At 40.7% G+C, this 16,681-nt stretch overlaps 1 protein-coding gene across 1 annotated transcript in view; it reads left to right on the forward strand.

The window, feature by feature from the left end:
- The window catches only part of PTPRO (protein tyrosine phosphatase receptor type O), a 121,069-nt gene that overhangs the window by 45,167 nt on the left and 59,221 nt on the right, over positions 1 to 16,681 (forward strand). The window contains exons 7-9 of the mRNA XM_082254542.1: positions 1,423 to 1,619; positions 4,378 to 4,498; positions 11,306 to 11,499. Of these exons, the coding sequence (XP_082110668.1) occupies positions 1,423 to 1,619; positions 4,378 to 4,498; positions 11,306 to 11,499 (512 nt within the window). The remainder of the gene's footprint in view (positions 1 to 1,422; positions 1,620 to 4,377; positions 4,499 to 11,305; positions 11,500 to 16,681) is intronic.

The following is a 16,681-nucleotide window of genomic DNA, read 5'->3' on the forward strand; positions in this document are numbered from 1 at the left end:
AAACAAATTACCTTTATTGGCCTTCAAAATAATGCTTCACAACACACTTTTGGCAACGTTCATAAAGCTTCTGGAAACTGTCAGCAAAGGCCTCTTTAGGAATCGATCAAAAAACCGCTGTCCCACATTCTTGGATTGCCTCCATGTCCAGAAAACATGCACCTTTCATGACGCTCTTCAGGCCAGGAAACAGAAAGAAGTTTGCAGGCGCCAGATCAGGGGAGCATGGTGGACGATCGAGACAGAAAAAAAGCTATACTGGAAGGGACCAGTAGACAAAAAGAGAGCCTTTTGAGGATGGATAATGAAACCACAGGGTGACCCTGTGGTTTCATTATCCATCCTCAAAAGGCTCTCTTTTTGTCTACTGGTCCCTTCCAGTATAGCTTTTTTCTGCCCACGTCCTAGAGCCAGGGGAAGGACCGCTAAACTTGCGGTGTCACCAGGGACATCACACCCAACTATTTCAGCTAGACCATTCCCCCCATTTTTTTGTATGGACGATCGAGACAGGTACACCGCACTGAGCTAAGAATTGGGGCACATGGATCGTACAATACGCAGGCGCAGGATGGATCCTGGTCACACATGGTAATGAAATCTCCAGAGGTTTCCATCCATTTTGCTTTCGGTTTGTCTGTCAGCTTGTGCGGCACAAACCGGAACAGATTTTCTGCTTACCCAAATCTTCGTGGACGATGGTGTGCATCGTGTCCTTACTAACGCCCAATTCCTTCACCATCAATCGTAAAGTCAGTTACCGATCTCGTGCCAGCATTTGTCACACTCGCACAATCATGTCTGGGATTCTGCTTGTCAATGGCCGAACTGAATGTGACTCTTCCTGAGTCGTTTTCTTCCTGTCGTGAAAGTGTTTAAACCAGTGGTAAACATATTTTCTGCTCATGGCTTCCATCCTGTACACTTGCACCAACATTTCATGCGTCTCCATTGCCGTTTTCCCCAATTTGTAGCAGAACTTGACGTTCACTCGTTGCTGCATCACAGTGACCTTACCTCTCACACTAACTAAGTTCAACTGCCCGCAGCGGGTTAACCCTGATGGTCACGTGTACTCCAGGCTAGGTGGGGCTTCTCGAAGTGTCTCAGGATAGCCATGTGCATGCGCTTGCACCTGGCCCATGTTGCCGTTGAGATATTGTACCATTCACCAAATTTTTAGACATACCTTGTATATATGAAAATATACAGTATATCACAAACATCAGTAAACACTAGTGCACCATTGGCATTCTGTTTTCTTGTGCTGGAGTGCTGGATCTATGCCATGTGGTTGGCTTGGTTTTATCTGTTTTTTTTTCAGAGAGCTATGTGAAGATCTCAGTTTTCTACATTGTCAAAACATACTTCATGAGATATCTTTGAACCATCATTCACAATCTACTTTTATTTCTGGGTAAGGTCCTGATGGAAAATGGTTTGAAGAACTGACAGAAAAACCAAAGAATGTGACAGTGAGCATCTTAAATTCTACGGCAGCATTGGTCTTGTGGAAATCCTCCCTGGAAGGCAGTAGAGACACTATTGTGTCTGTCCAGTCACTGACATGCCAGAAGCAGAAGGAAAGTCAGAGGCTGGAGAAATATTATTGTAAGGAGGTAACTAAACATCGATGTGTTTTACTGAATTTATTTTCACTCCTCAGATGATTATGAGAGCCATATCTTCATGTTTAATAACTATCTATAAAAAGTCCAGCTAATGATTATGTTAACCTGCCACCCTGGTGGGGCACCATTTTCACTGTTGTGAGTAATATGTATTAAAGAGGTTGTAAACCTCAGAAAATAAAATTTAAAAAAGAAAAACCTGAAAGACAAAGGCATAATGAGTTAGTATGCAACGCATACTAGCTCATTATGAAATACTTGCCTTAGAACGAAGCCCCCGCAGTGCCGCCCGCTCACCGTAACACAACAGACATTTTCGGCTGTCCTTCTTCCTGTTTTGCGTCCTCCGGCCTGTCAGAATATTTATACTGCTCTGAATATAACAGTGTCTATTTATGTCAATAAGCAAAGATCTGTGAGGAAGGAGAATCTCCACTTATTTCCACAAATCAATATGTAGCAAATTCGTTTTAATTGATTAATTTCTTTTTAAAAGCATATACCAATCTTAGTGAGTACAATCTACAGTAAGGAATATATATAAGAATATTTATTCACAAGACATGTATTCACAATATATGATCAAAATGGAAATGACACAAAACGATAACTTTACATAAAATACAAACTTAAAAACAATCAATGCAATGTGATGTGTAGCTCAATAATGAAAGTGAAAGTGAAACCAGATTACCTTTTCTCCAGGTATAGCATAAACCATAGGTAAGTGTTCTATAAAACAGACCACAATTGTCTGTGAATTGCATAGCCGAAAGTCACTTCACTGCAGATGGAGCGAGAATAAGCCATGCAAAACGGGAGACTAAATTGCAAATAATGCGCTGAATCTGATATTAATAAAAATGTATAAAAACAAAAATCAGCTTTTTAGAGAAAAATCTACTATGGTTTATACGGCTGGGATTGTAATCTTATTACCCTTAAATATGCAATATAAAACATATAAGGAAGGAATAAACAATATTGAATAATATCAAATAACATAGCAAGGCATATTTACCACACTTAAGATGGCTGCTAGCTTCAAATGGTCGTTACCAGAGTCCTAAGATGGATGCCTTTCTTAAGATGGTGGCTTCCCTCCAAGTTTCAGATAAATGATGGAACAAGATGGAGTATGTCTGGATGAGTATTTAAATGGATGTAGTAGTGTGTATGTTGCAATGGCTGTTGTCAGTAAATGTAATGTGTCGTGTAATATCTCACATCTGGGTTCTCCTTTTTATATGGTATGAACAAAGGACTATTAAAATTACCATAAGTTAAACCCAGAGGGATGAAACATTATCCCCATTGGTTGGGACATTCTACCCATTAACTGGTGAGGTCATAGTCACACCTCTCCTAATAACCCAATATTAGATAATAATAAAATTAAAGGATGATTTCTTTATATTCAAGATTAACCATAAAAGCAACATAAAAACTTGTCCATACTCTCAGTACAATGTCCATCTAATCTCCATCATGTACCCTGGCAAGCAATGCCATTTATAAAGATAATTATTAATAATACAATATATATATTTATATTGGAAAATACTAAACCATCCAAGACTGCATTTATTAGTATGTCCAAAGGAGGCAGTATTGTACCGTTCATTAAATTCAGTGTTTAAAATAATTAGAACATACGATACCACTATTCAAAGATAACCTTTTGACCTCTTGGCTAGTGAAGATCCATTCATTATTTGAATGCTGACATTTAGGCTAGGATTGGAAGATCTATAGTGTCTGGCTTGTAGGATTTATATCACTTTAAAAACTTACATAAAGTGAGGTAATTCGTATTCACTCTTTGTCTAAGTAAGATTACTACTGTAAGAATATAAACCAAAATGTGATATAACATTCCTAAATATATATGTATACATATACGTATAATTATTACTCATGTTTTCTTACATACGATATAATGCATCTTTAGCACTTATATATATTTTAAATGTCTGATAGAGTATACTGGGCTATTGTCCATTGTTGCAATACTTACAGACAGACTGGCCCTACCATGATGTCTTATCTTATCTGATGAGATGTCAATGTAGCACTTATTTAAGACAAAAGGAATACAAAGATCTCTGTTGGATTTCTAGACTCTTTTGTAAGGGACATTTTGCAAAAGAACACATATGAACTTTCATTCACCTCCAAACAAGATGGAAGCTATGCTGTTCAAAATCCCTATAATAATTCCATTTTTATTTATTTTATTTAATCCCCAATCATTTCCGACAGGCCATCTGATTGGCCGTAGGCTCGAAGACATCACTCCTGTGCATGCACTGGTGGCCGTTCCTTCAGAGCGCATGCGCCGATGACGTAATCGGCTGCATGCAATGTAAATATCTTCTAAACGGTACATGTTTAGGAGATATTTACAGTATCTATAGGTAAGCCTTATTATAGGCTTACCTATAGGTAAAAGTCATTACGGGGGTTTACAACCTCTTTAATATCATACTGTAAAAGGACTTTCTTCTCACTTAGAGGTAACAGCACATTTTTAAGCAAACAATAGACAAACAAATTTTACAGACAATCATAAGATGTCCCCTGCTAGGGGTGAGAGTGGGGTACACGGATGATCACCACTTCTCGTGTCACATCTCAGGTGTAGGGAGAAAGAAATAAGGTACATACCTTACACACTTCCTGCTTTCATTTAATATGTTTACAATCATATTAGACATTCTTTAATCATTTTGCAATGTATTTTCAGGTCAATTTAACCAGCAATGTCATCACAAACTTAGTTCCTGGCGCCCAGTACAAGGTGATCGTCTACCTGCAAAAGGCCCCATTAATAGGACCTCCATCAGATCCACTTCTCTTTTCTATTGGTAAAATATTTATTTATTTGTTTACTACAAAAAAGGGTATCTATCTATCTATCTATCTATCTATCTATCTATCTATCTATCTATCTATCTATCTATCTATCTATCTATCTATCTATCTATCTATCTATCTATCTATCTATCTATCTATCTATCTATCTATCTATCTATCTATCTATCTATCTATCTATCTATCTATCTATCTATCTATCTATCTATCTATCCACCGGCCACTTTATTAGGTGCACCTTGCTAGTACTGGGTTGGACCCCCTTTTGCCTTCAGAACTTTGTTAATTCTTCATGGCATAGATTCAACAAGGTGTTGGAAACATTCCTCAGAGATTTTGGTTCATGTTGACATGATAGCATCATGCAGTTGCTGCAGATTTTTCAGCTCCATGATGCAAATCTCCCTTTCCACCACATCCCAAAGGTGCTCTATTGGATTAAGTTCCGGTGACTGTGGAGGCCATTGGAGTATAGTTAACTCATTGTCATGTTCATGAAACCAGTTTGAGATGATTCAAGCTTTGTGACATGGTGCATTATCCTGCTAAAAGGAGCCATCAGAAGATGGGTACACTGTAGTCATAAAGGGATGGACATGGTCAGCAACAATACTCAGGTAGGCTGTGGCATTAAAACAATGCTGAATTGGTACTAAGGGGACCAAAGTGTGCCAAGAAAATATCCCCCGCGCCATTACACCACAGGCCTGAACTGTTAATACACGGCAGGATGGATCCATTCTTTCATGTTGCTTACACCAAATTCTGACCCTACCATCTGAATGTGTACGCTATAATCGAGACTCATCAGACCAGGCAACGTTTTTCCAATCTTCTATTGTCCAATTTTGGTGAGCCTGTGCAAATTGTAGCCTCAGTTTTCTGTCCTTAGCTGACAGGAGTGGCACCCGCTGTGGTCTTCTGCTGCTGTAGCCTATCTGCATCAAGGTTCGATGTATCGTGCGTTCAGAGATGGTATTCTGCATACCTTGTTTGTAAAGAAAGTTTTTTTTAGTTACTGTTGCCTTTCTATCATCTCAAACCAGTCTGCCTATTCTCCTCTGACATCAAGATGGCATTTTCGTCTACGCAACTGCCCCTCACTGGATATTTTCTCTTTTTTGGACCATTCTCTGTAAACCCTAGAGATGGTTGTGCGTGAGAATCCCAGTAGATCAGCAGTTTTTGAAATACTAACACCAGTCCATCTATCACCAACAACCATTCCATGTTCAAAGTAACTTTAATAACCTTTCTTCCCCATTCTGATGCTTTTACCACGTCTAGATGCCTAAATGCATTGAGTTGCTGCCGTTTGATTGGTTGATTATCAATTTGTGTTACCAAGCAACTAAACAGGTTTACCTAATAAAGTGGCCAGTAAGTGTGTGTGTATATATATATATATATATATATATATATATATATATATATACAGTGGGTACGGAAAGTATTCAGACCCCCTTAAATTTTTCACTCTTTGTTATATTGCAGCCATTTGCTAAAATCATTTAAGTTCATTCTTCTTCCTCATGAATGTACACATAGCACCCCATACTGAAAGAAAAACACAGAATTGTTGACATTGTTGCAGATTTATTAAAAAAGAAAAACTGAAATATCACATGGTCCTAAGTATTCAGACCCTTTGCTCAGTATTTAGTAGAAGCCCCCTTTTGATCTAATACAGCCAGGAGTCTTTTTGGGAAAGATGCAACAAGTCTTTCACACCTGGATTTGGGGATCCTCTGCCATTCCTCCTTGCAGATCCTCTCCAATTCTGTCTGGTTGGATGGTAAACGTTGGTGGACAGCCATTTTAGGTCTCTCCAGAGATGCTCAATTGGGTTTAAGTCAGGGCTCTGGCTGGGCCATTCAAAAACAGTCACGGAGTTGTTGTGAAGCCACTCCTTCGTTATTTTAGCTGTGTGCTTAGGGTCATTGTCTTGTTGGAAGGAAAACCTTCGGCCCAGTCTGAGGTCCAGAGCACTCTGGAGAAGGTTTTTGTCCAGGATATCCCTGTACTTGGCCGCATTAATCTTTCCCTCGATTGCAACCAGTCGTCCTGTCCCTGCAGCTGAAAAACACCCCCACAGCATGATGCTGCCACCACCATGCTTCACTGTTGGGACTGTATTGGACAGGTGATGAGCAGTGCCTGGTTTTCTCCACACATACCGCTTAGAATTAAGGCCAAAAAGTTCTATTTTGGTCTCATCAGACCAGAGAATCTTATTTCTCACCATCTTGGAGTCCTTCAGGTGTTTTTTAGCAAACTCCATGCGGGCTTTCATGTGTTTTACACTGAGGAGAGGCTTCCGTCGGGCCACTCTGTCATAAAGCCCCGACTGGTGGAGGGCTGCAGTGATGGTTGACTTTCTACAACTTTCTCCCATCTCCTGACTGCATCTTTGGAGCTCAGCCACAGTGATCTTTGGGTTCTTCTTTACCTCTCTCACCAAGGCTCTTCTCCCCCAATAGCTCAGTTTGGCCGGACGGCCAGCTCTAGGAAGGGTTCTGGTCGTCCCAAACGTCTTCCATTTGAGGATTATGGAGGCCACTGTGCTCTTAGGAACCTTAAGTGCAGCAGAAATCTTTTTGTAACCTTGGCCAGATCTGTGCCTTGCCACAATTCTGTCTCTGAGCTCTTCAGGCAGTTCCTTTGACCTCATGATTCTCATTTGCTCTGACATGCATTGTGATCTGGAAGGTCTTATATAGACAGGTGTGTGGCTTTCCTAATCAAGTCCAATCAGTATAATCAAACACAGCTGGACTCAAATGAAGGTGTAGAACCATCTCAAGGATGATCAGAAGAAATGGAAAGCACCTGAGTTAAATACATGAGTGTCACAGCAAAGGGTCTGAATACTTAGGACCATGTGATATTTCAGTTTTTCTTTTTCAATAAATCTGCAACAATGTCAACAATTCTGTGTTTTTCCGTCAATATGGGGAGCTGTGTGTACATTCATGAGGAAGAAGAATGAACTTAAATGATTTTAGCAAATGGCCGCAATATAACAAAGAGTGAAAAATTTAAGGGGGTCTGAATACTTTCCGTACCCACTGTATATATATATATATATATATATGCAATATCTCACAAAAGTGAGTAGACCCCTCAAATTTTTGTAAATATTTTATTATATCTTTTCATGTGACAACACTGAAGAAATTACACTTTGCTACAATGTAAAGTAGTGAGTGTACAGCTTTTACAACAGTGTAAATTTGCTGTCCCCTCAAAATAACTCAACACACAGCCATTAGGCTCCATTCACACCTGGGCATTTTCAGCTCCAAAAACGCTCAAAAGAAACGCTTCCAAAACACCCAACAAGTAAAACCCCATTCATTTAAAGGGCCCCTGTTCACATCTGAGCGTTTTGCAAAACGCCTGTAGCTGAAAAAAGTACATGAGCTTCTTCTTGGGCTGATTACCAGCGTTTTTGATAGATGTCAATGAAAAACGCCTGAAAAAATCGCGGTAAAATCGCGGTAAAATCGCGGTAAAAAACGCTACGCTCAAGTGTGAATGCAGCCTTAATGTATAAACTGCTGGCAACAAAAGTGAGTACACCCCTAAGTGAAAATTTCCCAATGTGTGTTGGAACTGGTAGGGGGAGCTGATGGTTCTGTGCAGGGGTAGATACTTTTTTTTTTTTTATTTTGATATTGGCACACGCCCCCAAAGGTAGTGCCCTGCTTCCTACACCTTTTGACAACAGCCTTCTTTATAGGCCTACTCATGGCCAGAATTGAATAACCATACTCACTCCCCATAGATTTTAATGGCATCTGCAAACTTTGAAAATTTCATGCAAGATCAGCATTGTTTCCAGTCTCATCTTCAGGGTTACCCTCTCTGTTCTGTAGTCTATGTTCTGAGTTGTTTTCTGTAATATGTTCTGCAACAACAAATCGTTAATGAAAAAAACAGACAATAGCAGCAACAATGTAACATAACACAATATGTTCAATTCTACCATCACATTATTTACTACTCCAAGTAAGACATGAGTTTGTGAAGTCAATGTAAATTTTATCTAGAATCTAATTTTGCTGATAAATATATATATATATATATATATATATATATATATATATATATATATATATATATATATATATATATATATATATATATATATATATATACAAACCCGATTCCAAAAAAGTTGGGACACTGTACAAATTGTGAAAAAAAACAGAATGCAATGATGTGGAAGTTTCAAATTTCAATATTTTATTCAGAATACAACAGATGACATATCAAATGTTTAAACTAAGAAAATGTATAATTTTAACCACTTAAGCCCCGGAGGATTTGGCTGCTAAAAGACCAGGGGGTATTTTGCGATTCGGCACTGCGTGACTTTAACGGACAATTGCGCGGTCGTGCGACGCTGTACCTAAACAAATTTGACGTCCTTTTTTCCCACAAACAGAGCTTTCTTTTGGTGGTATTTGATCACCTGTGCGATTTTTTGATCATGCGCTATAAACAAAAAAAGAGCGTCAATTTTGGAAAAACAACAATATTTTTCACATTTTTTTATATAAAATTCCCCAAAAAAAATGTAAAAATCAAAATTTTTTAACATTTTCGGCCAATTTGTTTTATGCTACATATGTTTGGTAGAAAAAATCGCAAAAAGCGTATTTTGATTGGTTTGCGCAAAAGTTATCGCGTTTACTAACAAAGGGAAAGATCTTTGTAATTTTTGGTGTTTTTTTTTAACGCGTAATGGCGGTGATCTGCGATTTTTTTTGCAGTACTGCGACATTGCGGCGGACAGATCGGACCCTTGACTGACATTTTTGACACTTTTGGGGTTACCAGTGACATTACTGCAGTAATCAGTGCTATACATATGCACTGTTACTGCAAAAATGACACTGGCAGGGAAGGGGTTAACTGTATTGGAGAGGGAGGGGTTAAGTGTGTCCTAGGGGAGTGATTCTAACTGTAAAGGGACATGGCTATTGGTGTTAAAACAGAGATCAACGGTTCTACATAGTAGAACCGTCTGATCTTCATTTTTACACCAGGGAGAATGACAGACGGCTTGTTTACATAAGCCGCCTGACTTTCTCCCTTCACCGGAGCGATCGTGAGTGACCGGCGGACGATCGGGTCCACCGGTCACACGCACTGACTAGTCAGTGAACGAGCCGGGGCGGGCGCGCGCCCGCCCGCAATTGGCTCACAAGTCAGTGTCAGGCGAGTGACGTACCCATACGTCACTCTGCCTGGCCGGGGCTGACCGCCGCAGTATATAGTCGTGCGGCGGTCGGCAACCGGTTAAGGAAAAAATAAGTTAATTTTAAATTTCATGGCATCAACACATCTCAAAAAAGTTGGGACAAGGCCACATTTACCACTGTTTGGCATCCCCTCTTCTTTTTATAACAGTTTGCATACGTCTGGGGACTGAGGAGACAAGTTGTTCAAGTTTAGGAATAGGAATGTTGTCCCATTCTTGTCTAATACAGGCTTCTAGTTGCTCAACTGTCTTAGGTCTTCTTTGTCGCATCTTCCTCTTTATGATGCGCCAAATGTTTTCTATGGGTGAAAGATCTGGACTGCAGGCTGGCCATTTCAGTACCCAGATCCTTTTTCTACACAGCCATGATGTTGTAATTGATGCAGCATGTGGTCTGGCATTGTCATGTTGGAAAATGCAAGGTTTCCCTGAAAGAGACGACGTCTGGATGGGAACATATGTTGTTCTAGAACTTGGATATACCTTTCAGCATTGATGGTGCCTTTGCAGATGTGTAAGCTGCCCATGCCACACGCACTCATGCAACCCCATACCATCAGAGATGCAGGCTTCTGAACTGAGCGCTGATAACAACTTGGGTTGTCCTTGTCCTCTTTAGTCCGGATGACATGGCATCCCAGTTTTCCAAAAAGAACTTCAAATTTTGATTCGTCTGACCACAGAACAGTTTTGCACTTTGCCACAGTCCATTTTAAATGAGCCTTGGCCCAGAGAAAACACCTGCACTTCTGGATCATGTTTAGATATGGCTTCTTTTTTGGCCTATAGAGTTTTAGCCGGCAACGGCAAATGACACGGTGGATTGTGTTCACCGAAAATGTTTTCTGGAAATATTCCTGAGCCCATGTTGTGATTTCCATTACAGTAGCATTCCTGTATGTGATGCAGTGCCGTCTAAGGGTCCGAAGATCAAGGACATCCAGTATGGTTTTCCAGCCTTGACCCTTACGCACAGAGATTGTTCCAGATTCTCTGAATCTTTGGATGATATTATGCACTGTAGATGATGATAACTTCAAACGCTTTGCAATTTTTCTCTGAGAAACTCCTTTCTGATATTGCTCCACATTGGGGGAATTGGTGATCCTCTGCCCATCTTGACTTCTGAGAGACACTGCCACTCTGAGAGGTTCTTTTTATACCCAATCATGTTGCCAATTGACCTAATAAGTTGCAAATTGGTCCTCCAGCTGTTCCTTACATGTACATTTAACTTTTCCGGCCTCATATTGCTACCTGTCCCAACTTTTTTGGAATGTGTAGCTCTCATGAAATCCACAATGAGCCAATATTTGGCATGACATTTCAAAATGTCTCACTTTTTAACATTTGATATGTATCTATATTATATTGTGAATAAAATATAAGTTTATGAGATTTGTAAATTAGTCCATTCCTGTTTTACTCACAATTTGTACAGTGTCCCAACTTTTTTGGAATCGGGTTTGTATATATATATATATAGAGAGAGAGAGAGACTTTTGTAACTCACCTGCATTTTAATCCCTAGAACCAACTGGAATAAAAGATTTGGTACTTTACCCCTTGGGACCATCGGCCGTGGTGCTGAGCTGGAGCCGCCCATTTTATAGCGTCTTCCGGAAATATGTTGTGGAAATGTTTTATTTTAACCCTGTGACCATGACATCGGAATGGACACCATATTATGAAATTGCAGCAACTGTTTCCTTAACATCCACAGTGGTAAAGTATATTTATTTCTTTGCTTTATTGCATGAAGTACCAACCACAGACCTTCCAAACATTCACAGTGCATCTGTGTACCAGGCATTATTAAGTGCTGCTTAGCATATGTGTAAAAAGAGAGAGCGAGTAATACAAGATAGACACACATAAACAGAGATAGTACATTGAATATTTGTTGATTTAAGGTCTGTTCACACCAGGATTGCACTGAAAAGTGCATTTTTTCATACGATTCTAGTGCGTTCCTGTGTGGTGCATAATGACAGCCCATTAATTTGAATGGGCTGCAAAATGCACTGGACTGCAAAAAAGTAGTGCTTGCTACTTTAAAAATGCACTGAACCAAACTGCATGGTATTGTAGTACCATGCGATTTGGTGCCTGCAAATGCAATGTGTTTGCAATCTGTGTTTGGCGTGGCATTACCAAAAAACTTGTACTTGCATGCAGATCGCAAGGGCAGCACATTCACCTATGGTTCAGGCAATAAACACAGATCGCTCCATTCCCTCACCGTGTTCTGGTATAAACTAGCCCTCAGTGCTACAATAAGAATGTAATAAGCATGTACAATATCTCACAAAAGTGACTATATCTCTAACATTTTTGTAAATATTTTATTATATCTTTTCATGTAACAACACTGAAGAAATTACACTTTCCTACAATGTAAAGCAGTGAGTGCACAGCTTGTATTACAGTAAATTTAATGTCCCCTCAAAATAACTCAACACGCAGCCATTAATGCCTAAACTGCTGGCAACAAAAGTGAGTACACCCCTAAGTGAACATGTCCAAATAGGGCCCAAAGTGTCAATATTTTGTGTGGCCACCATTATTTTCCAGCACTGCCTTAACCCTCTTGGACATTGAGTTCACCAAAACTTCACAGGTTGCCACTGGAGTCCTCTTCCACCCCTCCATGATGACATCACGGAGCTGGTGGATGTTAGAGACCTTGCGCTCCTCCACCTTCCATTTGAGGATGCCCCACAGATGCTCAATAGGGTTTAGGTCTGGAGACATGCTTGGCCAGTCCATCACCTTTATCCTCAGCTTCTTTAGCAAGGCAGTGGTCATCTTGGAGGTGTGTTTGGGGTCGTTATCATGTTGGAATACTGCCCTGCGGCCCATTCTTCAAAGGGAGGAGATCATGCTCTGCTTCAGTATGTCACAGTACATGTTGGCATTCATGGTTCCCTCAATAAACTGTAGCTCCCCAGTGTCGGCAACACTCATGCAGCCCCAGACCATGATACTCCCACCACCATGCTTGTCTTTGTACTTCTCACCTGGTTGCTTCCACACACCCTTGACACCATCTGAACCAAATAAGTTTATCTTGGTCTCATCAGACCACAGGACATTGTTTCAGTAATCCATGTCCTTAGTCTGCTTGTCTTCAGCAAACTGTTTGATGGGTTTCTTGTGCATCATCTGTAGAAGAGACTTCTCTCTGGGACCACAGACACGCAGACCAATTCGATCCTCAGAGTTATTTGCCATGAGGTGCTATGTTGAACTTCCAGTGACCAATATGAGAGAGTGAGAGCGATAACATGTAACGCTCCTGCGTTTCTTATATGGTGTGGATTTTCAGCTGCAGAAATAGTTCCACGTCAGTTGTCATGTAAGAGATATGCTGAGATACCATTCCCAACCTCAATGACTCATCATGTGTGGAAGGTCTTATTTCAGCCAGTAAATACACACAATTAGCAAGCTGGTTCCTAGAGTGACTTTATATATGTGGTATCACAATGATGAAGGTTTGAGGGATAGGTTTAGTGGAGGTGGTAGGTGATAGACACTTGAAGGTGAGACAGTAGCAGATGGATGCAGGAAGGTTTAACAATGTTGTATGATAGCAGATGATAGAATAGCAGGTGGATATACAAAAGAGATCAACCCAGTGCAGAAAAGTAGCAGTAGTCTCAAGAGCTAGCAATCTAGTTTATGCAGATGTGATAAACAGTCTCTACTATGCAGAGCTAGATAGTGTAAGCTTAGTATAAATTTATAGAGAATTCCCCTGCGGGGTACTTAGCACTATTAGCGATACACCCGAAGGGTGGTTCAGGAGAGGCGGATGATCCAGTAGCGGGATACAGGGATCAGCGCAGCGAGGTTCCGTCAGTGAAGTAAGCTTGCAAGCATGGAAGCTTCAAGCAAGGTTAGCATCCAGATAAGGGTGTTTGAACGAACACATGTGAGTGAGAGCCGACGCCTTAAATAGCCATCTAGTCCGGCGCTGAGTGATGACAGCTCCAGTCTTAAAGGTGTATGCGCACCTTTCCAAAAGTAAATGGTAGGGCGCATACACTTGTGGAAAGTGTAATTTAGGGTACCAAAGGTACCGGAACATTACAATACCCCCCCTTTAAGGCCTGCTCCTGAAGGCCTCTGGAGCTGGTTTGTCTGGGTATCTCGCATGAAAATTGCGGATTAATCTAGGGGCATGTATGTCAGAGGTGTTTAGCCAGGTGTCGTCTTGGGGCCCATAGTTCTTCCATCTAACCAAGTACTGAAGTCTTCTTCTGTAGATACGAGAATCCAGAATCTCTTTTATCTCGTATTCTTCTCCACCTTCAACTTGTACAGGAGGGGGAGGTGGAATATTAGGCCTTATTCCTTGGTCCGGAACATGGGGTTTTAGTAGCGACACATGGAAAATGGGATTAGTTTTTTAGGTCCATTGGCAATGTAAGCTGCACTGCAGCTTTTCCAATAAGTTTCTTGATTGGGAAAGGTCCCAAGAACAGAGGTCCAAGCTTTTTGCTAGGGATCTTCAGTCTCAAGTTTTTTGTTGAGAGCCAAACGAGGTCCCCGATAGTATACTGTGGAGAAGGTCTTCTACGAAGATCATAGTACTTCTTTTGTTGACTGTGAGCGTGTGCAATGGTAGTATTTAGTAAACCCAGAGAATCCTTTATTTGGGAAAGATAGTCTGAGGCTACTGGGTTATTTGAAGGAAGGATGCGTGGAGGGAGAATAGAGGGATGGAACCCATAGTTCAAGTAGAACGGACTCTGCTTGGTTGTACTGTGAGTTGTGTTGTTGTAGGCAAATTCTGCCAGGGGGAGAAGATCCAACCAATCATCCTGTTGGTAAGAAGTGTAACAACGTAAATACTGCTCGATGCATTGGTTGACTCTTTCAGTCTGTCCGTTGGTCTGCGGATGGTAAGGAGAAGTGAGCTTCCGCTCAATCCGTAGTATGTGACATAGTTCTTGCCAGAATTTAGAAATAAATTGGGATCCACGGTCAGACAAAAGAGTTTTTGGGATACCATGTAATCTGAAGACATGTTTCATCAGGAGTTCTGCCGTTTGTTTGGACGAAGGTAGTCTGCGAATAGCAATGAAATGTGCCATCTTTGTCAGATGGTCCACTGACACCAAGATGGTATTAAATCCTTTGGAAGGAGGCAATTCTACGATGAAGTCCAATGACAGAACCTCCCATGGAGTTTGGGGTATTGGTAGACTGCATAGTAGGCCGGATGGTCTCGTAGTGTCAATTTTGGACCTGGCACAGACATTGCATGAAGAGACGAATTTTTGTATAGATGTTTTCATGTCAGGCCACCAGAATTGCCGAGAAATCAAATTGAAAGTCTTTGTCATACCCATATGTCCTGCCATAGGCACATCATGCGATAATTCCAAGATCTTGGTGCGTAGGGTAGGTGGTATGTAAAGTTTATCGTTGTAGTAGAGGAAGCCTTCTGCATCGGTATTTAGTTGTGGTGGGGGTGAATCCAACCTTATACCATGCAGAACCTCTTCCTTCAAGGAACGGACAACTCCAATAATGCGTTTGTGAGGTATTATAGGAACGGAAGGAATTTCAAAGTAATTTTCTTCAGTTAGTCGTGATAGTGCATCCGCCTTTTTGTTCTTATCTGCAGGTGTGTAGGTCACTAGGAAGTTAAACCTTAGAAAGAATAGTGACCATCGTACCTGTCGATGCGAGAGAGTTTTGCTAGTCTGAAGATATTGGAGGTTTTTATGGTCCGTGTATATAATTATTGGTAATTGGGTGCCTTCGAGTAAATGTCGCCAATTCTCCAGAGCCAATTTTATAGCAAGCAGTTCCTTCTCACCCACGGGGTAATTTATCTCGGGACTGCTCAGGGATTTAGAAAAAAAGGCGACTGGATGAAGTGGTGAAGTGGGGGTAGGTCGTTGGGAGAGTATTGCTCCTACTGCCAGGTTTGACGCATCTACCTCCAGAATGTATTGGAGGGATGGGTCTGGATGGCGTAATATGGGAGCGGAGGTAAACCTTGTCTTTAACAAGTGGAAAGCCTTATTTGCTTCTTCTGACCATTTAAATGGTATTTTTATGCTAGTGAGCTGTGTGAGGGGTCTCACAATAGCAGAAAAGTTTTTTATGAACTTCCTGTAGAAATTTGAAAATCCCAGGAATCGCTGTAGCGCCTTGCGTGTAGTTGGTGTAGGCCAATCCTGAATGCAGGATATTTTACTCATGTCCATCTCGATTCCTGTTTTGGATATGATGTAGCCTAGAAAGAGTACCTCATCTTTATGGAACAAGCATTTCTTCAGCTTCACATAAAGATTATGTGCAAGCAATCTCGATAATACAAGTCTTACATGTCTTATGTGTTCAGACAGGGTCCGTGAATATATAAGTATATCGTCCAGATATACCACAACACAGACATCTAGTAAGTCTTTAAAAATATCGTTTATAAATCGTTGGAAAACTGCAGGGGCATTGCATAGGCCGAATGGCATCACAAGATACTCGAACAATCCGTATCTAGTTCTGAACGCAGTCTTCCACTCGTGTCCATCACGGATTCGAATGAGATTGTATGCTCCTTTCAGGTCTAATTTTGAAAAATAGGTAGCTCCACGCACCTGCTCAATGAGCTCAGGGATAAGTGGTAGAGGATAGCGATCTTTTATTGTGATAGCATTCAATTTCCTGTAGTCGATGATAGGTCTGAGACTTGAATCTTTATTGCGAACAAAAAAGAGTCCTGCTGCTGTGGAAGAAGTGGAAGGTCTAATAAAACCTTTTTCCAAGTTCTCATCCAAATAGGTTTTGAGATGGGCAAGTTCATCCTGTGAAAGAGGATAAACATGACCGAACGGCAATTTGCTATTTGGGAGTAGATCAATGCTACAATCATAGTCTCGATGAGAAG

Source organism: Pelophylax lessonae (assembly GCF_965119305.1).
Source record: "Pelophylax lessonae genome assembly, chromosome: 4".
Classification (NCBI taxonomy): domain Eukaryota; kingdom Metazoa; phylum Chordata; class Amphibia; order Anura; family Ranidae; genus Pelophylax; species Pelophylax lessonae.